General features: G+C 47.4%; 1 protein-coding gene across 1 annotated transcript in view; it reads right to left on the minus strand.

Annotated features, from left to right (window-relative positions):
• GABBR2 (gamma-aminobutyric acid (GABA) B receptor, 2) overlaps positions 1 to 24229 on the minus strand; it is a 432864-nt gene that overhangs the window by 70008 nt on the left and 338627 nt on the right. The window contains exons 12-13 of the mRNA XM_011993760.1: positions 15317 to 15424; positions 6456 to 6578 (exon numbers count right to left, since the gene is read on the minus strand). Coding sequence (XP_011849150.1) covers positions 6456 to 6578; positions 15317 to 15424 — 231 coding nt within the window. The remainder of the gene's footprint in view (positions 1 to 6455; positions 6579 to 15316; positions 15425 to 24229) is intronic.

Raw genomic sequence — 24229 nt, forward strand, 5'->3', positions numbered from 1 at the left:
CCAAAATATACAAGGACCTCTTAAAATTCAACAATAAGAAAACAACCTATTTAAAAAGTGGGCAAAAGATCTGAACAGTCTTTTCACTAGATGTCAAATAAGCATATGAAAAGATGCTCAACATCATATGTCACTGGGGAATTGCAAATTATAACAATGAGATACCAGTACACACCTATTAGAAAGGCTAAAATCCAAAACACTGACAACACCAAATGCTGGCAAGGATGTGGAGCAACAGGAACTCCCAATCATTGCTGTACCATTTTGCAGACTCATCGATGGGTTTGCAAAATGGTACAGCCACTTTGGAAGACAGTTTGGTAGTTTCTTACAAAACTAAACATCCTCTTACCATATAATCAGAACTTGCACTCCTAGGTATTTATCCAAATGAATTGAAAATTTATGTCCACACAAAAACTCACACATGAAAGTTTGTAGCAGCCTTATGTATAATTGCTAAAACGTGGAAGCAACTAAGATGCCCTTCAATGGGTGAATGAATAAACAAACTGTGGTACATCCAGGAAATAGGATATTATTCAGTGATAAAAAGAAATGAGCTACCAGGAAATAAGATATTATTCAGTGATAAAAGGAAGTGAGCTATCAAGCCACAAAAATATATGTAGGAACCTTAAACGCATGTTACTAAATGAAAGAAGCCAGTCTAAAAACGCTACATACTCTATGATTCTAACTATATGACATTCTGGAAAAAAAAAACTATGGATCAGTGGTTGTAAAGGATTAATAAAGCACAGAGGATATTCAGAACAGTGAATCTACTCTGTATGATATTGTAATGGTGACTACGTGACATGCATTTGGCAAAGCCCATAGAACAGTGAACCTTAATGTAAACTAGGGACTGTGGTGAAGAATAATGCATCAATATTGGTTGATCATTTGAAAAAATGTACCAGACAATGCAAGATGTTAATAACAGGTGAAATTGTGGGGGTGGATGGAGGGTACATGGGAACCCTTTATACTTATGTTAACCTTTTCTGTAAACCTAAAACTACCCTAAGAAATAAAGTTTATTAAGTCAGTATAAATAAAATTAAAAAAATTAAATATATCTGCTGGGCATGGTGACTCATTCCTGTCATTACAGCACTTTGGAAGACCAGGGCAGGTGGAACACCTGAGCCCAGGAATTGGAGACCAGTCTAGGCAACATGATGAAACTCCGTCTTTACAAAAAATACAAAAATTAACGGGGTGTGGTGGCGCATGCCTGTAGTCCCAGCTACTCGGGAGGCTGAGGTGGGGGATCACCTGAGCCAGGGGAGGTACAGTGAGCTGTGATCTTGCCATTGCACTCCAGTCTGGGCAACAGAGTGAGATCCTGTCTCAAAACAAAACAAACAGACAAACAAACAAACAAACAAACAAAAAACCACCAACAACAAAACCCACACCATACTTTCTGAAGAGTAGATACAATGTATATGTACGATTTGAAGAACGGAATTCCCAGAACCTTACAGGACCTGTGTGCCTGTCTCAATCATATCCTCCTATCCTGCCCACCAAGAGGTAACCACAATCTTGAATTCTGTGTTAGCAATTGCCTTCTTCTTTTTTTAAAAAAATGGTTTTGCTACCTATGTATGTATCCTTAAACAATATTCTGTTCAGTTTCTCCAGTGTTTGAACTTGAAGCATGTGAAAGCCTGTTTTGGGTGTTCATGCGTGACTTGCTGTTTTTGCTCATTGCTGTGTTGTTGAGATGCCTCCAAAGTGATATGTGTGGCTGTGGCTCATTCATTCCCACAGCCGTACAGTCTTCCTTTCTTTGAAAATGCCATAATGCACATATCCATTCTGTTCCTGCGGGCCATTTAGGATGCTCCCAGTTTTTGGCTGTTACGAACAGTGCTGCTGTGAACACCCAGGCTTGGGTCTCCTTGGGCATATGTGTGAGACTTTCCATAGGGATGTGTCCTAGTGGAATGGCTGGGCGGTGGGACATGTGCATCTTTGACACGATTCATGTTAAATAGTTTTCCAAGTGGTTGTGCCAATGTACACCAGAGTAGCACTGTGTGTTGTGTTCCCTGCCTGTGTCCTCTTAGCACTCGGTTCAGTGGACACATTGCCTGCTCTCCAAATGCAGTGGCCTCTGCCTGAGAGTCCCTCCCAGTTCCTACACCTGCTCAGGCCTCCCTGGCTTTCAGCTGAAAAGCCTTCTTTGACCCTATGAGGCCAGAAGGTCATCCCTCCTCGGGCTCCACAGCATCCTGTACCATGGGTGCTGCAAATTAGCCACTGGCTTGTCTGTCTCCCTAACTGCTCCAAGGGGTCCTTGAAGGAAGGGCCACATCTCATTTACTCCTGTATCTCTGGAGTTCAGCATGGGGGCCAGATGGATAGCTGGTGGAAAAGGTGAGAGTGAGGCTGGAATCAGTTTGGGGCATGAGGAGGCTGTAGGGTGCTGAGCCACAGCCGGAGGCTTGGCAGTGGCAGGGGCGTCATGGAGTCAGGCTCCAGGACCACAGTCACACAGTTAGCCTGCTCTGAGAGAGGCTGCGTGCAGCCCCTGAAAGAAGAAAGAGGCAGTGAAACCAGAAGTCAGGACCTCTGTCCCCCACCTCAGGGACCCTTTCCACCCATATGTGGAGTTGGATGGCAACACAGTTGAAAGTAGACCACCTGGGGTGGAATCCAGGCTCCGCCACTCACTGGCTGTGTGACCTAGGCCAGTCACTGAAGGTCTCTGTGTCTCAGTTTCCTTATCTATAAAATGGGGGCAAAAATATCTCCTACCTCACAGGGTTATAATAAAGATTAAATTAAATGAGTTCATATTTGTAAAGCATTTGGAACAGTACCTGGCACATGACAAGTGCTACAGAAATACTTATGACATAGAAATGGCCGGGCATGGTGGTTCACACCTGTAATCCCAGCACTTCGGGAGGCCGAGGTGGGTGGATCACTTGAGGCCAGGAGTTTGAGACCAACCTGGACAACATGGTGAAAGCCCGTCTCTACTAAAAATACAAAATTTAGTCAGGTGTGGTGGTGCACGCCTGTAGTCCCAGCTGCTTAGGAGGCTGAGGCATGAGAATCACTTGAACCCAGGAGATGGAGGTTGCAGTGAGCCAAGTTCATGCCACTGCACTCCAGCCTGGGTAACAGAGTGAGACTCTGTCTCCAAATAAAAATAAAATCAATCAATCAATCAATATTAATCAATCAATATCAGAAATGAATAAGGGTGGGGGGCCGGGTTGCCGCCAGTAGGCCTCCAGGGGACTTTTACTCCAAGGACCTGTGAGTACAGTCTCCCAGGATGAATCACTTCCATGGGTCCTTCCTGTTATTCTCAAGCCCTGGGTTCTGTTTATTTCCCTCTCACTGCTTTCACAGTTGACAGCGATCTGAAGTGATAGGGTTACTTGTCTGCAGGTTTAGTCTGCTCCCCTACTCGCCTGCAGGCTGCCATGAGGCTGTGGCTGCCATGGCTACCTGTGTCTTCCCATGGAAGATGCCGGCCATGGGGTGCTGGGTGGGCTGTGTGGGGGCTGGCTGAGCCGTGGCCCTGTCCTGGAGAAGCTCAGCAGAGACTTCTGACTTGCTGGGAGTCCTGACCGGGGAATGTTTGGGATGCTGGGGGAGGAAGTGAGGCAGAGCAGGTTCTCGACTCCAGCGGAGCCAGTGAACACAGGGACACCTCTCCATAGGAGGTAACACTGGTGCTGAAGCTGAAGTCATCTACTTGGCAGAGAAGATTCTGGAAGGGGACACAGCATGAACAAAGGCTAGGACGTATACCATATGGCAAGGCCCACGCCTGGAATCCTCAGGTGCTCCGAGTCCAGAGCACACAAGGGTGTCTGAAGTAGGTAAGGGGGAGGGAGGGATGGGTCACAAAGGTCTTTCATCACCTCTCCCCCAAGCCTAGGCTTTCTGTTTGGAGGTCCTGGACAAAACAGCCCCTTGAAGGAGACTTTAGGATACCTCAGCCCCTGGGCATGTTGTTCAACTACCCTGTTGTGTCTGACAGAGGAGGGTCTGAGAGAAACCAACAGCTCGGTGCTGTTTGGCAGAAAAACGACAATAAACAGGGCTGTGGGTGGATAGATCAAAGGGTTCTGTTACCATAGCAACAGAGGGACAGGCCAACCCTAAAATAAAAGAAGAAAAGTAGGCACCCACCAGGAAAGGTTCTGAGAGAAATCTCAGCACACCCCGGAGGGAGACACAGGAACAGCCTATCTGGGCCTTGCCTTGGACAATCTGGGTGGCCCTAGGCCCTGGATAGCACCTTTCGAGGTTCAGTTTCCTTATCTACACAGAAAGGCACTTCTGCAGCACCCTGGGACTCCTCAGTTTGAGAATCATAGCCTTGGAAAGTCTGGAATGTGCTAGGGTTCTATGCACAGAGCCATTGATAGCCGCAGTGCTTATTACAGAATAGAAGGAAGGCAGGTAAGAGCCATAATAGCGAACTATCAGCTAGACACATCGGACTGCACAGGTTTACCTTGTCTAAACGGTCCAGTAGGACAGGCATCCCCATTTCCACAGTCCACTGACTCTGGCACTGTCAGTGTCTCCCTAACACACCTGGCACCTTGGGAAACCCCAGTGAATACTCAGTTCCCACCTTCATCTAGAATAGAGGCGGCAGCCATTCAGCCTCCCCAGCCCACTGTTGGGCTCCACACTGAGCCATTGTGTCTCGTTCTGTCCACCTGGCCAAGCTCCAGGCCTTCCACAAACTCTGCCTGACTCACCCTGCTCTTATTCCTTGATCTCTCCTGGGCCCTCGGTCTGCCCATTATTCTACTTTTTTCTCCTCATTTGTAGAAGGGGAGAACATCCCTGCCCTACTCACTTCCCAGATCTGTGGCCAATGAACAAAGGTTTAAGAAAGCCTGCAAAACCGCTAAGAGCTGCCCAGGTGTTGAAAGGCAAGGTTAGGTACTGGGTGAGAGGGTAGTTAGTGCTACTGTCACTAACCTGCTGGGTGACCTTGGGTAAGTTATACAGCCTCTCTGGGTTTCTGTTTTGTCATCAGTAAAATGACGAAGGACAGCATCTACTTCCTAGAATTGCCGTGAGGATTAAATGAGTTAACACATGATGCCAGCTGTCATCATCATCATCGCTCTTATGATCATCATTGCTTGTTATTGTCACCGCCACAGGCTCTCCCTGGCTCAGGGGCCCAGGTAGCCAATGATAGCTCTTCCTGGTTTGACATCCTGTCCAGATTTCTAAATTCTGGTGGTGGCTGGGGAATTCTCTTGAGATGAAGTGGGACCCACTCAGCTGTTCTGTTGCCCAACTTGCAGGATGAATGGTGACCAGATGTCTCCCCGTCCAAAAGTAGCCTGTCTGCTCGAGTGGACTCAGTTCCTGCCCCCTTGGCCCATGGGCACAGCCAGTGTTGGGTCCGTCCTCCTTGCTAGTTCTGGTTGTGTCTGTCTGGAGTCCCGCTTCCTCTCAGGAATATGTGGAAGGTGGTCAGGTGGAGGGACATATTTCTCAACCTGTTTCATAAATGGCATTCTCTCCTGCTGCTCTGAATGCATAACTTCTTACCGAGCTGAGTAAACCCTGTCTCGAGATAAATGAGGCTGGGCATCTTATTTTCTATAAAACCTTCTTGTCTAGCAGGATAAAAGGTTCTGCCCCCAATGCATAGAATGACCATTTCTGGTTTAGTTTAAGAATTCACACTAAATTCCACAAAAAGATTTCTCTAATAAAGCAGTGAGAGAAACAGATTCTTTTTCTCAGTAGAATTTGCTACACTGTACAGAAATCCTACCAAATAGCACACCCCACTGCAGCTCAGCTGTCCCCCGCAAAGACAGTCTAACTATTTTGAATGAAAGTCAACAAAACTACAACCTCCAAAGGGACTCAAACTTCCCTAATCTGGAGAATCCTAGAAAGACCAGCGCGGGTTCAGGGCAAGGCTGACTGCAAGACATCTAAAAAGTATATTTAACAGTACTTTTATGTGAGGTTCTTTATTTTAACAACAAATATCTGATATCAAATGTGTGAAAAGAAATATATTGCTCATCACTTTGAAAATAACATCGTACCTAGAAGGAGCTTTCAGCATGTTTACTCCCTAGCAGCACTTTTTAGGAGACTTACTTTAAAATTGGGATAAATATGCAATGCCATTTCTGAAGTGACGGATCTTATAAATGAAGGCTTCTACAATGTATGAGAATATACGCTTTTAAAAAGCCCAATATTTCCCCTTCATTCTGCGTGTATTAATAGTAAAATCGACTTCTTTCACAACACCTTATATTTGGCCTCCCTGGAATAACATGTCTCAAATGGAAGGAAATGGAACTGATGAAGTGTTCCCAGCGGGGTACTGGGCAGTCTGGGTGCTGGGCAGCCTCACTGTCCTCACGTGCCAGGGGCTGCATCTGCAGGCTTTGCTCCTGCCGGCGTGGAGGGCTTACCTCCATGCTGTACTTCTCCACTGTCCTCCGCAGGGGGTCCACGGCCTGCCAGCAGATCAGGATACACAGGTCAATCAGCAGCATGCCGCCCACAATCACAAGCAGTTTCTGGTCCTTGATGATCTACAGAGCGGGAAGGAGCGGAGGGGAGCCGATGTGAGAGATAGCTTCCCACGCAGCAACTAGGGGCCCAGGTCAGGGGAGGAACCTGCATCATGAACCCCCCAGCTGGAGAGTCTCCTGCGATTCCCCATCACCCACAGGATAAATCCAGCCAAGCTCCTCTGCGTGACATTCAAGGCCTTTCACAAGCTTGACCTTACCATTCCCCAAACACACGTGTATTTTGTTGAAGTTTGGCCACTCCTAGTCCCTGGTCGAGCTGTGATTTTCACCCTCCAGGTCTTTGTAGGTGCTAGTTCTTTTGTCTGGAACACCCTATTCTTTCTATTTGGCAAACTTCTAATAATCCTTAAACACCTCGATCAATTGTCACCTCCTCCAGGAAGCCCTCTCTAACTCCTGCAGCACAACTAATTACTCCACAGCACTTTGTTCACATACTTCATTATCAGGAGGAACCACAGTAGTAACAACAATGAGAAGAATAGCTAACATTTAATGAACACTTACTCTGTGCCTGCCTCTAGGTTGATGGTCTCAGAGGCAGTGTCTCATAGAAAGTCAAATATTGTTATTATTCTTATTTTATGGACGAGCAAACTGAGGCTTAGAGGGGGCTAAGTAACTTGCTCAATGTAATAAACTTCATAAGCAATAAAGCCTGGATTTGGACCGAGCTCTGTTTTCTCCAGAATTCACATCCTCAAACATTTACAGCTCCAATCAGAAGCTATATTAAGTTGTATACACGTCTTCCCTCCTCAGTAAACTGGGGAGCCCTAGACAGAAAGAAAGCCCATTTTATTTGTGTTTCCTCAGCACCTAACAGGGCCTGGCATGCAGTAGCTACTTAAAAGTCTGATGAATTGAATCGACATGAAAGAATATAAAAAGAAGAAATATAACTCCCATTCCTCTTTGCAGCCTGGGATATTTTTATTACTCTGTGAGACTCCTAGCCCACTTTACGTCTGTTTGATAGGGATCAGCCGGGGGATAAATATTTTCGGTGCCAAAGCTGACCTGTATTTCATTCACTTCATGTTTATATATCCCCTCACTCTCCAGAAAAGCTAATGTGATGAAGTAGTTCTGGGAAAGACTCATGGAAAAACAAACAAAATTCAGGCAGAAGCTTAAGAAATATCACCAGGTTTGGTTTTTAACGATTAAAGCCATTTTTAAAGGAGAAATAAAAACCCGAGGGGCCTTTATGTTACCGAATGTAAAAAGAACACGAGGAAAGTGTTGGCTCAGTGACTGCCAAGGAGATCAAATCCAGCAAAACCGCTTTACCTGGGGGCAGGGCACCAGCAAAGCCCGCTCTGAGATTTTCAAGGATATGGTGAACTGCTGGTGCTTTGCAGAAACCCAGCTTAACTCTCACCCTCTGGGGAACTAGGCAACTACCTGCCAGTCTTGAGAAACTGGGACAAAATGCCTAAGGAGCTTAGCAGTTAGGGGACGGGCTGGAAGGAGCCTCATATCTACGTGATGCTGAACACGGGGCTGTTTGAGCCCCCAGGCATTTGCCCAGCTATTCCTGACCCCTGGAAGGCCTGACCTGCACCTTTCTGCTGGCATACTCCTACCCTGATTTCAAGGTTGAGTCCAAGCAGCTTCTCTTCCTCCATGAATCTAGGCATACCCTGCAAGGGGCAGAGATGGCTTCAAAAGCTGGGCACCAGAATTTTCCTCTTGTAAACGTCATAAAGTAAATCCTTCCAATTTAATGGCTCAAGTATGAAGTCTGAGGAAGTGTATTTTTTTTCTTTTTTTAGATGGAATCTTGCTTTGTCACTTAGACTGGAGTGCAATGGTGCAATTTAGGCTTACTGCAGCCTCTGCTTGCTTCCCAAGTTCAAGCACTTCTCCTGCCTCAGCCTCTTGAGTAGCTGGGATTATAGGCATGTGCCACTACGCCCAGCTAATTTTTGTATTTTTAGGAGTGACAGGGTTTCACCATGTTGACCAGGCTGGTCTTGAACTCCTGACCTCAAGTGATCCACCTGCCTCAGCCTCCCAAAGTGCTGTGGTTACAGGTGTGAGCCATGGCACCCTGCTGGGGCAGTGGAATTCTAAAGGATTTAAAATTAAGTGGACGTGAGTTAGAATTCTGGCTTTGTTCCTTGCTACCTGTGTGACCATGAGCCAATCACTTCCTCGCTCTCATTCTGTATTTCTCATTTGTAAAATGGGCAGGGGTAGGGGGAGGGAGAGAGGAGACTTTCTGTGTTATTCTCCAAGTATGGTATAAAAGAAAGAACACAGGTTTTGCAAGTAGAAGACCTCGTTCTAATCCCAATTCTTGTCAAGCATGACCTTGAGCAAGTTGCTTAACTTTGCTAGGACTCAGTTTCCGTTTTTTTAAAGTACGGTCAGTGATCCCTAAATTGTACAGTTAGTATAAGAATAAAATGAGATGAGGTCCAGAAAGCATTTAGTGTCTGGCACAGAGAAGATGATCAACAAATGGTAGCTGGCTACCATTACTTGGGTTTTGACAATTAGTGATTCTGTGTTTATGTGTAAGACATAGTGACATCTAGGGGCAAAATGTGATATTGCACCTAAGCTCTACTAGACATGGGACTAATCATCATGTGTGGATGGGTGCATGGTGGGAAGATGCTGAGAATCAGAGGAGAGGAAATGGTTATTTTCCTTTTGGCACCATTCACAAAACCTGGCATGTAACCAGTGTTTGTGACTGAATGAGTTTAGGCTAAGTAGTTATGAATCGTTTTTTATTTATTAATTGTAGAAATATTTATTGAGTGCCTACCCTGAGTCAGGTTCTGTTCTAGGCACTGAGGATGCAACAGTGGACAACATAAACATTCTTCCCTATGAAGCATGCATGTTTGTGGGGAAGACTAGTAGTGAAAATTACACAAGTACACCCATGGGAATACAAAATACAATGTCAAGTAGAGGTGATTTAAAATAATCTTAAATAATGAAAAGAGAGGGAAGGAAAGAAAAAAAACACTGATCTGAGCACCAGAGAGCACCAGAGACCCCTTGCATTAGGCAAAGCCATCTCTCTATTCTTAGATTCTTTGACTTCTTTCCTTAAGTGCTGCCTGAACTTCTCTCTGCGTTATGTCAGTGCTCACTGATGCTATCACATGCAGTCCTCTCTCTGGGGGTAGGAGGTACTTAGTGGCAGATGGCAGCAAAGGCAGATGAGCACCCAGTAATGATTAAGCACCTGGTTCTGGAATCAGATCTAAGTTGGAAATGAACTAACTAGTTGTGTGATCTTGGGTAATTCCCTTCCCACTCTGAACCAGTTTCCTCATCTAGAACATGGGGATAATATTTGCACACGCCACACTAGATTACGAGAGCCTGGCTTACAATAACTGTTCAACAGATCCAGCGATTTTTACTAAATGTGACTTCTGAGTTGTTTAGAGCAGGGATTAGCAAACTATTGATTTGGCCCACCATCTGTTTTTGTAAATAAAGTTTTATGGGAACATAGCCATGCTCATTTAAATGAACGTACCCTCAATTACAAGGAGGGTAAGGTAGAGAAGACAAATTTACACCTTTACCATACTCATTTAAATGAATGTCATTTGCGTATTTGTCTATGGTTGCTTTCATTCTATAAAAGCAAAGTTGAGTAGCTGCAACCGTGACAGAAGAGCCTGCAAATTCTTACCTATTGACTATTTTGGTTCTTTGCAGAAAAACTTGGCTGATGCTTGGTTAAGAGAAAAGGGCATTTCTTTATTTTTTCAAAAAACTTAAGATTTTCTGACCTATTCAGACTGGCCTTCCACTGGGGCCAACTCATTTCTTCAGGGAACACCATTCAGGGGGAATACAGCATGGATGGTGCCCCTGGGGCTGAGCTCTCCAGTCATCTTTAGATGGCGGATGCTTCAGGATAGCTACTAAAAGCCCTCAGCATTTTCCTTAAGTTGAGTCCAGATGAAAGTCTGAGGGTTTATCCTCAGATGCTTTTCCCACTCATGTTATTGTCTGCAACAGAATCCAGTCATATCTGTAGTAAACTTCCATTGTCCTCACACTTGATCTTAGCCAAAAGGCCGAGAAGCGAAACATCTTCCCCCAGAATAGAAGGTGTCATCTCTAAATTTCTACTCTTGTCTCAATGCTTCCATTTGGTCCTAATATGAGGCAAAATAAAGACTGTAATAAACCTTCTCAATTTAAAAAGATTTCACAATCGGTCTTTAGAAAAAAAGTAACATGCTGTAAAAATATGAAATTTGGAAGCATAAGTCACCACGTGTTTAATAGCCTTTCATAGGCTTCTTTTCCTTTAATGCTTTCAAAACTGTGGACATATGGGGCATATGGGATGAAGTTTGTATATGTATGTTTGGGGAGGGCAAGCCATCATGGATGGAGGGAGGAGGGGTGGGAGCTATGCAAAGAAGAAAAGGATAAAAAAACTGCATTGAAAAAAGCATATGATTGCATTTGCAAATTGATACAAATCTAGTATATATGTCAGTTAAAAAAAAATTAAGGGGACCACTAAAAAAAGTCCAAACTTCTTTAAAAGAAACAAAATAAGTCACCAAAGGACAAATATTGTATGATTTAACTTATATGAGGTTCCTAGAGGAGTCAAATTTGTAGAAAGAATTGTGGTGGCCGTGGCTGTGAGGAGAAGAGGGAGTTAGTGTTGAATGAGTATGGAGTTTCAGTTTGGGAAGATGAAAAGGTTTGGAGATGGATGGTGACGATGATTGCACAATACAAATGAACAATATGAACTGCCAAAAGCTTTCAGTACAAGATTTGGTACTAATTTTGCTATGAAAATGATGAAGGCTAGGTAAGTACATTATTCCAGTGTGAGAAACTCTTTGGGGTCACTCTGGGCTTTTTAGTTATTCCAGGAGCCGGTTTGTGGTGCTGTGGTTAAGTATTATTTACCAACCAAATTACAGGAGGGTAGGGTAGAGAAGAGATATTTATATCTTACCCAAACCACAAACTCAATCAGGGAACCAGATTGTTTTGAAAGGGTTGTGACAGGTGTAGTTCAAAATTGGGCTCTTCTTCACAGTGTCAGTTTTTTACATAACCAAGTTGGCTTTTATTGTTATAGTTTTGTTTTTGGTAAAATGCACATAAACTTTACCATTTTAACTAACTTTTTTTTTTTTTTTTTTTTTTTGGAGCAGCAGCAAGATTTATTGCAAAGAGCGAAAGAACAAAGTTTCCACAATGTGGAAGGGGACCCAAGCGGGTTGCCCCTAACTAACCATTTTTAAGTGGAGAGTTCAGTGTCATTAACCCAATAGAGGTGGTCCTGATCCCCTCTGTGCATGAACCTTATTGCTCTCATTTCCCTTTCTGTTCCTGATGTCACCCTCACCACCCTTGATGTCATTTCCCCCGCTGGTCCTGAGGCCCTTCTCACCATCACAATCATCTTCCTCTAGATGCCTGGTGATACAATTACCATCCTTTGATGTCCAACCTCTGTCACCTTCTAGTCCTCTAACCTCATACCCTTTAAGGGACTGTTTTAAACCCCACTGTCTCTGACATCATTACCCTTAAAAACAAAAGTAGAAAAAAAGTTTTAAAAAGTTAAAAAAAAAAAGTAAAGAAAGTTTAAAAAGTTAAAAAAGTGTGTGTGTGGGGCTTGTCTCTCAGATAAGCCCCCTCCCTGGATGCCTGGACCCACTGCAAGCCCAAGCTCTCAGAGTTGGCCCAGACCCTCATGGGGGATCAAGTTTGCCCTGGCTCAGGCAGTGCAGGAGGAAGTGAGCAAAGCCGGTGGCCTCTGGTGATGACACCACATCACTGCCCCACAGGGAGCTTCCAGACAACTGAACTCCTGCCATTTTCCCTGATATGTTTTGTCGATTGTTGCCAGACAGTGGCGTGTTGTTGCTTGGCAGTCACGTTAGAGAGCATAAAGGCAGGTTCCTTATCACAGATGACCATAGGGATGAATCACATATTAGCACAAAGGAACCAACACTGTGCTTCTTCCAAACCAGGATGGAGTTATCAATGGCAGAGCAGCTCTTAAACCAGAGCCACAGAGCAGGAGGGGCGCCAGAAGTCACCTAGGCCAGTGGCTCTCCAGCCTTGACTTGCTTTGGCCGGGGATGGGGAAAGCACAGGCTCCTGGGCTCCTCCCAAATATTCCGGTTCATTAGGGTCAGGGCGGGGCCCAGGAATTTGCACTTCTAACAGCTTGCAGGCCAGCCACACTCAGAAGCCCTGACCGAGACCACAGGTCCCCAACTTCGGCAGTCTATTAACATCAGCAGGGAAAGCTGAAACACTACTGATGCTCAGCTCCGGCCCCAGAGCCCTCATTTCAACTGGCCTGGGCTGGGTGACTTCTTGTAGTTTTCAAAAGGTCCTGAGGGACTGCAGTGTGCAGCCAGAGCTGAGAAACACTGGGGTGGCCAGGCCTCTCCTCTCATGGAGAGTTGTCATAAATGCTGCTGGGGCCCAGAGACGCAGGGCCTCTCCAGGCGAGCACAGGGACAGGGCGTCAGAGCAGGGCTCTTTCCCCACTCTAAATGCAGCCTGTGGATTTCCTAAGGTGGTTCGGGTGTGGAGCAGGGGGCAGAGAACAGAATATACCTCCACCTCATCTGGAGAGGACAGGGGGCTGCAGTCCTGAAGAAGGACCTTGGCAGTGAAGAGGTGGGTGGGGGGCCTGAGGAGGGAGAGGTATCACCAGGACACCAGGCAGGAGCCCACAGAATCACAGCTAAGGGGACAATACTATATCAATGTATCCCCATTCTACAGATGAGGACACAGAGGTCCTGAAAGATTAAGAGCTTTGTTGAAGGAACACGGCAGATCAGCAGTGGAGCAGAGACTAGAACTCCAGGCTTCTGTTTTGCCTGTTGGCCCCACTGCTCGGGCTGGGTTGCTGTCTGCCACTGGCGCCAGGTAACCAGGGAGCAAAATGCAGGCTCGGATGAAAAACCAGAACAACAGGCTCCATGTTCCACTGGGATGGGCCCACAGTGAGGATCTGCAGAGGAGGTGTCAGTAAACAGGTGATGCCCACATCAGGATTTGAAGAGTGTGTGCAGGGGGCTAGGGTGTGATGGGTGGGGGACTACATTGAGAAGAGGCTTTTTGGTAAGAGGTATCACGGTACTATGAGACCCCTCCCCTGGTGACAGAAATGGGTGGACTGGGAGGGAACGCTTCCTCCATGACCTCAAATCAAGAAAAAGGCCTTGGTTTCCAGTGAAAAGGAGATCACTGGGTGGTTTGATAGGAGTCTCTGCAGCCTGGGGGACCCTGTGGACTAGTGTCTGACTCCTGCTTGAGAAATCTAATGAGGGATGATGGACTGGCCAGCTGCTCTGAGGATGGAACAAAAGAGAGGCAGCTGCTACAGTGACATCAGCCTTCAGTCCTTAGGTTTGTAGGTGCAAAGGGTGCAGGAGTGCTTTCTGCGCCCCAGATGTGGGCCGTGGGTGAGGAAGAGTTTGTGTGGCCCTGTCCAGGACTAGCTGGAGGGGTAAGGTGACCCCAGGGTGGAGAACTGAAGGATGCTCAGGAGCAGGGGAAGAAACCACAAATAGCCAATTGGGGGAGCATTTCATCTGCATCAAGAGTACGGCAGGAGAGAAAGTCCCAGTAATGAGGGACCCAGAAAAGCACCCCAGGAGTGTAAAGGGCCTGCTGCAATCCTCGCCAGGCCCAGTAAGCCCAATGCCAGCTCCAAGCAAGTAAAGTATTTCCTGCCCCTTCCACCACTCCGAATTCCAACTCCAGAGGGGTTGGACACCTGGGTGGATGGGATGATGGGGAAAGAATGCAGGCTGGCCAAAGAGAGAAGCAGCCAGCCTATATCCCTTTTCCCAAGGCAGGTGGCCGGCCTACTGCAGGCCTGAGCTGGGAGAGGGAGAAGTTGTGCCAATGAATACTGTTTGAAGTTTTGAATATAATGATAGACTCTACATATTATAATAGTTACTGACCAGAGGACCTTCAAAATCATGACTTGCCACAAATTTTATCCAGAAGAAAGGGGAGATCCAGTGCCACTGCAAGAGTTAAAAAGGACAGTGGTGGACAAAGTTTCTCTATGACTAAGAGTCAAGGTCGGCAACATCATGGCTATACCAAACCTCACGGGTGGCGAATGCAGTCCACAGTGTGAAGGCGAGCTCCTGTCCTACAAGAGCCTCTTTGAAAATGGAATCATTAAATCCAGTACCAGCCCTGTTTCACTCCTCTCTTTTAAGAGCTCCCTATTGCCCATAAGTTAAAGTGCAGATTCCTTAATGTGGCTCTAGCCTTCCCTTCCAGCCTCTCCCTGTCCCCTGTCCCCACGAGTCCTATGCCCCAGCCACATCAAGCCTCTCTCAGCTCCTGACCACCCTCCTCCTATCCCCAGGCTGCCCTGGATGGTTCCTTTGACAAGGTCCCCATCATCTCTATGCCCTTTGCTTGGCTAACTCCTACTCACCCTCCAGGCCCCAGCATAGGTGGCACTTCCTCCATGAAGCCTCCCGTGAGTGTTTGGTACCCCAGCACTCCCCACATGTCCCCAGCCAGCCCTGATAACCGTGTGTTATAAATGCTTTGTTAACTGTCCGATTTCCCCAGTAGGCTGAAGGTAGCAGGAGGTAGGGACTGTGTTTAGCTTGGATCCCCAGCAAATAGCTCAGTGCCTGGAATATAGTATATACTTGCTAGATAAATGCTGAGTGAACACTGTTACTACCCTGAAACAGAAGGAGAGTGATTACCTTCTTCTTCATTTTCACATTTTTGAAGATGGCGTGGACTCTCCAGGTCTTTGCAAACATGGCCCCAAAAGCGGTTGTGTAGCCCACGGTGAGAATCCAGGTCCTGACCTAGAGGCCATGAGAAAACAGAGGCATTGACCTTCCTTAGGCAGACGGACTTCATCAGGTATGAGACCACCCTGCAGGGGGACTTTTCACGACGGGGAAAAATACTCCCCTCTACATATCATTGAGTTTCACTGGCATCTTTCAATCAAATTTCCATTCAATAGGCATTTAGTTCTATCAGTCACTTACCAGACCCAGGGCACTGGGCACACAGGAGTGCAAGATTCAAATCCTCCCTTAGATGAGCCCAGAGAGAGCCAGGCAGAGAGAGAGCCACAGACTGCTGAGGTACCACCAAAAGGTGATGGTCCAGCCCTCTGGCCTTCACTTCCCCTCCTCCCTTCCTTCTTCCTGTTGCCCAGCCCTCTCCCCACATGGTCAGGCCATGTGGCTACTATTGTCCAGTGTGACCTCAGAAGGCCAGTTAGTCAGCACAGGCCAGCCTGGCTACTGAGCTCACATTTAGACCTTGGTCCCTGCTCAGGACTGAGGCCCTGTCTGGCTCTCACCTATTCCTCAGGACCAAGGTGTGCCCTGACCCCTAGCCCTGGGTTGGTGGCTAATGGGAACAGCCAGCCCTGACATGAGCCTACAACTTGGATCCCTTAAGGCTGGAACAGGCTGGCCACCACCTGTTAGGTTTTAGGGGCCTCCAGGACGCCCACTTTCACCTGTACTGCATCACTCCCAGAACCCCCGACCCTCACCATTTAGACTGGACACCCTCTAATACCCAGGAGACTTGCACATCTCCAGGTGGGGGCCCCACATCATGGTCCAGCCCTGGGCTGTGCACCACTGAGTTCTGGGGCCTCCCACTCACTGGGACGGAAAAGCCACGTGCCCCATGAGCTGCAGCTCTGAGCTTGGGTCTTTGCTTTCCCTCAGCTCTGTTGAGCTTAGTTTCCTTTGAAAGGCTCCAACCTGCCTTGGCTGAACACAAGGCAGAAAAGTAGATGTGGTAGGGGAAAAAGAGAGGCAGCCAGGCTGCAGCAGACAGCTGAGGCCCTCTGCATCCAGAGGAGCTGAGCACAGCAGCTTTGCTTGGCTTCCCCAGGCCCCTTCTAGTTCAGGGCTGGCTGCCACCAGCACAAGCAGGAAGTTTCCAAGAAATGTTCCCAGCCCATTCCCCTGACGGATTCATTCTGCTCCTGCCTTTCCGGCAACTTGACTCTCCGGGTTTTCAGAGACAGAACATTTTGCATTTCCATTTTATTTGTAAAAATAGGAACTATTTTTAGACTGCAAGGCCGACCCACTAAATCAAGGGAAGGACAACAGTATCACAGCACTTGTTCGGAAACACAGGCCTGTGAAGCATGAATGCTGCGAGGGTACAGGTGGGCACTGAGCCTTCTATTTTCTTTTTCTTTTTTTTTAAAATTTCACAAACAAGGAGAAATCAGATGGGTAAAAATGAACCACAGTGCTTTAGAAACAATGTAGAATGGCCACATTATTACCCAGATGATCATAAAAGGATACGAGAAAAGTATACAAAACAGGGAGGGGGAAAGAGCCAAAGATAGAGAATTTAGACCTGAGCATATTCAATAACCAGAAAATACGTTTGTCATCTGTCAGAGATGCATGGGACTTGACAGTTCATCTTATTCATTCATTCATTCACTCATTCATTAGTTTGCTGGGTCACTCATTCATTAGTTTGTTCATTTGTTCATCTTCAACAAGTATTATTAGGTCAGAGGCAAAGTATATAATAATAACAAACAACAACAAAAACCAAGGTGATTTTTTGGAGGTATCAGTTAAGCGAGGAAATCCCTTAACAGGTGAAGAAACTGAGGCCCAGCGCATTTAAGATATTTCCCTTAATCACGCCACACAGCTCCAGAGCTGAGCCTGGAACTTGATGCTTCGTCCTGGTCCAGGCCTCTCTCCCCGACATGCTGCTGCTGCCTCCTCCTCAGATGGAGTCTCCTCAACCCAAATCAGGTTCATCTACACCTAGGAGCCAGATGTCAAAGGACCAGGACACACCCAGAGGGGGTAGCTGACCAACCTGTAACACCCTCCGGGGACCTCAACACACTTGTAAAGCTAATTTATTGACACGACTGTTCAGACCAATGGTCTACAGCATTTTTGATAACGTTCTCTTGAACATGTTTAATTTTACAAATTACCATATACAGACCATGGGCATTTTGAAAAGGACAAAGATGAAGTAATACCATCATTTTTACCTCATCCTGTGGCTGACAAAGATCTGTTTTGAGGAGATGTGTCACTCCAGTGTGCTAAGCACTTTTTTTTTTTTTTTTTTTTTTGAGATGAGATCTCGCTCTGTCACTCAGGCTGGAGTGCAGTGGTACAATCACAGCTCACTGCAGCCTCCATCTCCGGAGCTCAAATAATCCTCCTACCTCAGTCTCCTGAGTAGCTGGGACTGCAGGCATGCACCACCATGCCCGGCTAACTTTTGATTTTTAGTACAGATAAAATCTTGCTATATTGCCCAGGCTGGCCTTGAACTCATGAACTCAAGTGATCTTCCTGCCTCAGCCTCCCAAAGTGTTGGGAGTATAGGCAAGAGCCATTGCATCTGGCCTTAGTGTGCTAAGCATTCTTAATATTTGCTTTAACTTATGTTTTCTTTGAAACAATCATTTCCAGGCCACTTGTCTATTTTGTGAGGGCTAAATTCATTAAGACTCAACCATCTAATTAGTCGTTAGTTAAAACTCAATAATATAAATTTAACCTGGCATCTGGAAGTTGCAATATGTTGCCATAAACTAAAAGCAAAGAATAGCTGAGGATGCCTGGGCAGAAAAGAGTTAACGTAGCAGGCCTGAGACTGTTGTCTTTAGGAAGGTCTGATTTGAAGGTTGGTCCTTGGCTGGTATCTGAGAGCCTGGATTCTGGATGGTTCCCACCATCTCCTCAATGATAAGAGCAGCTCACTGTGCCTAAACGGGTTGTGCAAACATGGTTTATGCTGAACAGTGCCTTCCTTCCGGGAGTCTGGAATTTTGTTATGTAGCAGGCAGACGGTGTCGACATAGCCATCCCCCAACTAAACTCCCTGGGCATGGCATCTCTAATGTGCTTCCCTGGGCAGCATTGCACATATGTGGTCGCTACTCATTGCTGGGGGAATTAAGCGTGTCCTGTGCACCTCTGCTGTGATAGGGCTATCAGAAGCTGGCACCTGGTTTCCCCTGGACTTCGCCTCCCCATGTGCCTTTTCCTTTGCTGATGCTGCTGTGTATTCTTTCAGTGTAATAAGTCATAGCTGCGAGTATGACTGCACGCTGAGCCCTGAGAGTCCTAGTGAATCACTGAACTTGGGGGTTGTCTTAGAGACTCTCAATGCTGCATCCCATTGCTGTCTGGTGTAGAGAACTGACTAACCACCTTGTCTTTGGGAGCGTTCCTGCCTACAATCACCAGACACCTACTGCCAGGGCTCCACAGTCAGTTCCCGTATTAAGTGTTAGTCCAGCTTAAGCTTCTGGGATTTAAACCCATTGCTGCCCCACAGAGCCCTCAGGTTAAACTCCAAATTCTTAGCAAGAAGGGTGCAGCCCCCTCCACCCTACCTCTTCTGATACTCCTCAAGCCATCCTGCACTGCTCAGTCTTTCCCCTCACATCACACTGGCTCATGCTGCCAGGTCTGACACGTGCTGTTTCCTCCACCCAAAATGCCATTCCTTGTTCAGTGTTCTTCACAACTTCTCGTGCATCCTCTGAAATCCAAACTTGTGAGCCACTTCCTCTGAGAAGCCTACTGAGACCTTGCAGGGAGGTCCTGACCACTTCTTCCTCATGACTTCTGCCTTCAAGCATGTTTCTGCTCTGCTGGTCACACAGAGATGACATCTATCTGATTACCTCTCCCACTAGATGAAGCTACTGGGAGGCAGGGCCTGCTGTGCCCACCTTTAAATCTCTGGAGCCAAGAGGAGACAATCAGGCTGGATGCGCCAGTTTAGGAGGTTGTAAACTCTTTGTCACCACAGATGTGCAAGTTGAGCCCAAGCAAGCAAAATAAAGGAAGACCACAGAGAGAACTGGAGCATTTGATAGCAAAAGAGGCTGAGTTCATGGCCTCAGCTGTTCCTTCTACATGCTGTCTGACAGGTAGTGAGCTCCCCATCACTCCACATATTCAAGCAAAGCTTGGAAGACCCCCCCGCCCCGGCTTCTCCCCCTCCATCAGAATGCTGCAGGGGCATTTCCTGCACTGAGGGAGGTTTCATTTAATGACATCCCAGGTGCCTCCCTTCTATGTGGCTCTATGATGCCGAATAAACTAGAAGGTTTCATCTGAAGGGTTCTAATGATTCTGTTTTTCAATATGTTACCACCAATGCAAGTCTCTACTGATTCATCAACACCAACCAGCTACTTCACTTTTTCTCCTAAAGTCTTACATGTGTTTATTTTTCTGATTTAACATCTTTCTTTTTCCCCCCTTAGCCATCAAATACTCAGCCCCCTCTGCAAACTGCCTTGAACATAATACATCCATGGGGGAAGACAAACTTTAGGCAGGCAGCACCCATCTCAGTCTCAGCTATGAAAAAGGAAAAAGAAATAAGAGCAAATCTCCAGATGGAAGGAAGCATCTATGCCCAGAACAATTCTGCCCAGCCGCTTGCTCCATTGATTTCATGAAGCATGCCTGGCCGGGTGAAGGGCTTTCAATGCCCTTCTGGGGATCAGCATGAAAATGGACACACAACCTCTGCTGGCAGGCCTGTTCTGACAGATGATGGACGGGAGGACGGGACTGCTGTGCTCCGGGTCTCCTTGTTGCCACAGATTCATGTGGGCTTCAGGCCAACAAGTCAGAGGGAGGAGCAAGCTCTGGTGGCTGACTGAACACAGGGGCAAGTCACTCTCCTGCTGTCCAGAAGTTTCTTCAAGGGCCTTTTATTTCATTCTGACTGCTCATTCCAGGTGATCAATAGTGAGAAGGAGGGAAGAAACTCCCAGAGTGCCCCAAAGCAAGACCCAGACCACTGTGAGGTATGAGATGGGAGAGGTGAGAGGCCTGAGGTCTCCAGGGCCCGTCTTGTCTTCTGGGGCAGGGGCAACAGATAAATCCTGAAGTTATAAGACTTTGAAGAGCAGCCTCTAGAAACAGCTCCCAAAAACCCCATCTTGCTCAGGGTGTTTTGGGTAAGACCTGTACAGAAAATCTTCTCTGGAGTTTAGAGTATAGCAGAGCCTTTCTGGGGAAATGGCGCAGGGGGCAAAGGTGACTCAGGACCTGCAGGAGCACTTTGGAACCCAAGTCAGGGCCTAGGGGGCATCTTAGGAGCCTTGGGGCAAATCAGACAGAGGTTCCCCCTCTGGGAGGAGAAATTTCTGAAAGGCATCCCCTCTGGGCCCTTTCTGAACGACTCCACTCCTCAAGGCCCTCGAAGCCAACAGACTCCAAGAACTTGGCTCAAAGAGCCGATCACAGGCCAAGATTCAGCTCCTGCCCCTGATGCCAACACCCTTGTGTAGTGCAGAAAGTGCACAACTGCCCTTAGCAGCCTTGGCTCGGGCCACAGAACAGTGCAGAATGAGGAAGAGGCCTTTCTTCCTGTTCCCCCACAACCCCACAAGGAGCCTCAGGACTGGAGGTTGGGGAGGTTTTGGAAGAGCAGCATTCTCAGATGGGTGGTGGCAGGCGGGGGTGGGGCGTGGTGGGGAGGGGGCTGCTATGTGCCTTCATGCAGCTCTGTGGACAGAAGACATGGACGAGTGGGCATCAGGGTCAGAGAGGAAGGTCTGAGAGGCTACACCGTGTGATTGCAGCTGCTGAGAATTCTGTGGGCAAGTATGGTGTATCGTTTAGGACTTCCAGAAATAACTGGAGCTCACTCAGAGGGGTCCCTTATTTTAAGTCTTCCCTGATTTGTCCCTTGCTTCTGGGCCTTACCCACTCCCCTAGGCCTGTCTCTGTCAGTGTACACAACATAGTAAATGGGAACTGTTTGTTTACTTAGGTTTTCAATCTACACTGCCAGCTCCCCAGGGACATTATCTGTGTCTAGTAGGTGCCTGGGAATGTTATCATATGAATGAATGAATTGTGGGAGCAAGAGTGCTGAGCAGAGCCAAAGGTTGGAGTGGCCCACATGTGGGCTGTCTGGAAGGGAGACCATCATCTACGTATTGACTCAGGAGTCCGGGGAGTCCCTGGTTCCCCACTCAGCCCCCTCCACTGGAAGGCAGTTGGGGGTGGGGAGGCCACTGTCATCAAGCGGGCATCTGCACCCCATCCAGGACTCCAGCTGGCCCAATCAGGCCCTGTGACAGCCAGTCCCTGGGCCCTCTCCCCGAGCTGGTCTGGACCTACCAGGCAAGGCCACCACCAAACCCTGTGGGTGTCTCCTGGCCCAGCCTTCCTGCTGCCTTCTGAAATCACAAAGCACATTACCATGGCCAGCCAGGAGAGCCCACCTGCAGAAACAGCCCCAAACCCACGTTATTACATTGCTTTACTTCTCAACTGCCTCAAAAAGAAATCCCCACGCAACAACAACAAAAAAAAACCCCCACAGATTTATGACCTTTTCACTAAAAATGTTTCATTAATTCCTACCAGACTTGAATTTACTGGGAGGCCAAGTGGTGTTGCTAGGCAGCCTTTACCTTTCTAGTTAGAGTTAGAAAATTCCAGTACCCCTACGAGGGCAGGAAGAGGACATCACATTCCCCAGTCCAGTGTCTAGGCCTCCCCTGCCCCATCCCTGCCCAGCTGCCACTCATCTGAGCAGGGTGAAGGGGCCGAAGGGGTGCTTCAGGACTCAAACCCCACCCTGCCAGCTGTGACAGAACCGCCCTGCTTCCCAAGGTTCGAGGGTGGGGGCCACACTCGGTGTCTTCTACCCCGGGAGCTCCTTCCCTCCCATAGCTGGGTCCCAGGAGACCAGGCTTCTGGTGCTTCCATTTATCTTACACGACCAGTCTCCAAGAGACAACACAAAAATAAAGCATCAGATACTAATCTTATCTCTGCTCTTCCAAGTGTGGTCTGGGGATGTGGCATCAGCATCCCCTGAGAGTGTGTCAGGAACGCACAGGCCCCCTTCTAGACCTGCTGCATTCCATCCGGACCCCCAGGTGGCTCAGGGCACACTGAGTAGCACTGTCTGTGCAAGCAGGAGCTGGGATGGGGGCCACCCTTGGCAGGGGGAAGAGGGTTGGGATAGATAGGAACTGGAAGGAGACAGGGAGGACCTCTGGGATGCTGGTAAGGCCCTGCTCCTTGATATGGATCCTGGATTCACCGTTGAGTTCAGTTTGTGAAAATTCACCGAGTGCCACGCTTATAATATACATATTTTTTTTAGTGGAAAAATAGATGAAAGAGTTGGGGTGGTCAGCAAGTAGAGGCAGCTGGGAGGAGCTAAAGCTGAGCCACGCTCTTCTGAGCGTCCCTCAGGGCAGCCCTGGGCCGAACTGGCTTCTTAGGTCAGATTCCAACCACTACATGGCTGCAGCGTCCTCAGAGGTCCCGTCTGTGTCATTCTTACCTCCCTTGCTGCCCTCCCCAAAGCCCCTTTCGGCACTCAAGGTGGCAGAGGCAGCCACCAGCTTGGCTTTGACTTAGGCAGGACCCAAGTCTGTTCCTGCCCCAGTTTTGGTAGAGCAAGGCCACAGAAAGCCAGAGGTTGCCACGGGTACCCACACCAAACCGGCCAGCATCAACTGGTTTTCCCAGCCTCTTCTTTTTTCTTTTTAGACAGGGTCTCCCCCTGTCGCCCAGGCTAGAGTACAGTGGTGCAATTTGGCTCACTGCAACCTCTGCTTCCTGGGTTCTGCCTCAGCTGCTTTTATTTCATTCTGCCTCAGCCTCCCGAGTAGCTGGGACTATAGGCACCTGCCACCATGCCCGGCTAATCTTTGTATTTTTAGCAGAGATGGGATTTTACTATGTTGGCCAGGCTGGCCTTGAACTCCTGACCTGGTGATCTACCCACCTCAGTCTCCCAAAGTGCTGGGATTACAGGTATGAGCCACCGCGCCTGGCCTCCCAGCCTCTTCATCCCACGTTTGCTTTGCTTTATCAGTGTCTGTCTTAATGGTATCCAGAGGTGAACACAATTATCCAGACAGTCCCATCACTTGTTCATACATGATGATAATGGCTCAGATGTATGAAGTCTTACTGTGTGGCAGACACTAGGTGCTTTACATACATAATCTCATTTGATCCTCACAACCCTATTACTATCATCCCCATTTTACAGAAGAGGAAACTGAGGTTCAGAGATGTTAAATAAGGTAAACAAAGTCACACATTAGGAGGTAGTGCCGCTGGGATTTGAATACAGTCAGTCCCACAGCAGAACCTCTCTCTTTGGTGCTCCTCCAATATACTCTGCAGAGCCATCGAAAATGAAATAACAGACTCAAACCACTGAATTGTACACATTAAAAGGGCAAAACTTATGGTATGTGGATTATATCTCAATTTAAAAGAATCTGAGACAAAAATTTTGGTCATATTGGCTGGGATAAGTGGTTACCACATCCCTAATAACTTAGTTAACTTTTTTTTTTTTTTCCTGGTATAAGCCTGCTAATAAAAAATCTGAATATTATTGTTTTCTAATGAAACATCTCAGTCATCTTTGTGGTCCAACAGAGCTCGTTTTAAACTTCTTCCCTGCTGCCTCGCAGTGTGTGACAGGGCTTCAGTCTTCTGTTCCGTCAGGTGCGGACAGTGAACTTGGCCTTGTCAGATGGTCGTGAAGGAAAGGCTGTCCCCGGCTGAAAACTGGCCTTGGTGAATCACAGGGGCTGAGGACACAGACTCGGGGAGTTAACAGGA

This window comes from Mandrillus leucophaeus, unplaced genomic scaffold (assembly GCF_000951045.1).
Source record: "Mandrillus leucophaeus isolate KB7577 unplaced genomic scaffold, Mleu.le_1.0 Scaffold433, whole genome shotgun sequence".
NCBI classification, from domain to species: domain Eukaryota; kingdom Metazoa; phylum Chordata; class Mammalia; order Primates; family Cercopithecidae; genus Mandrillus; species Mandrillus leucophaeus.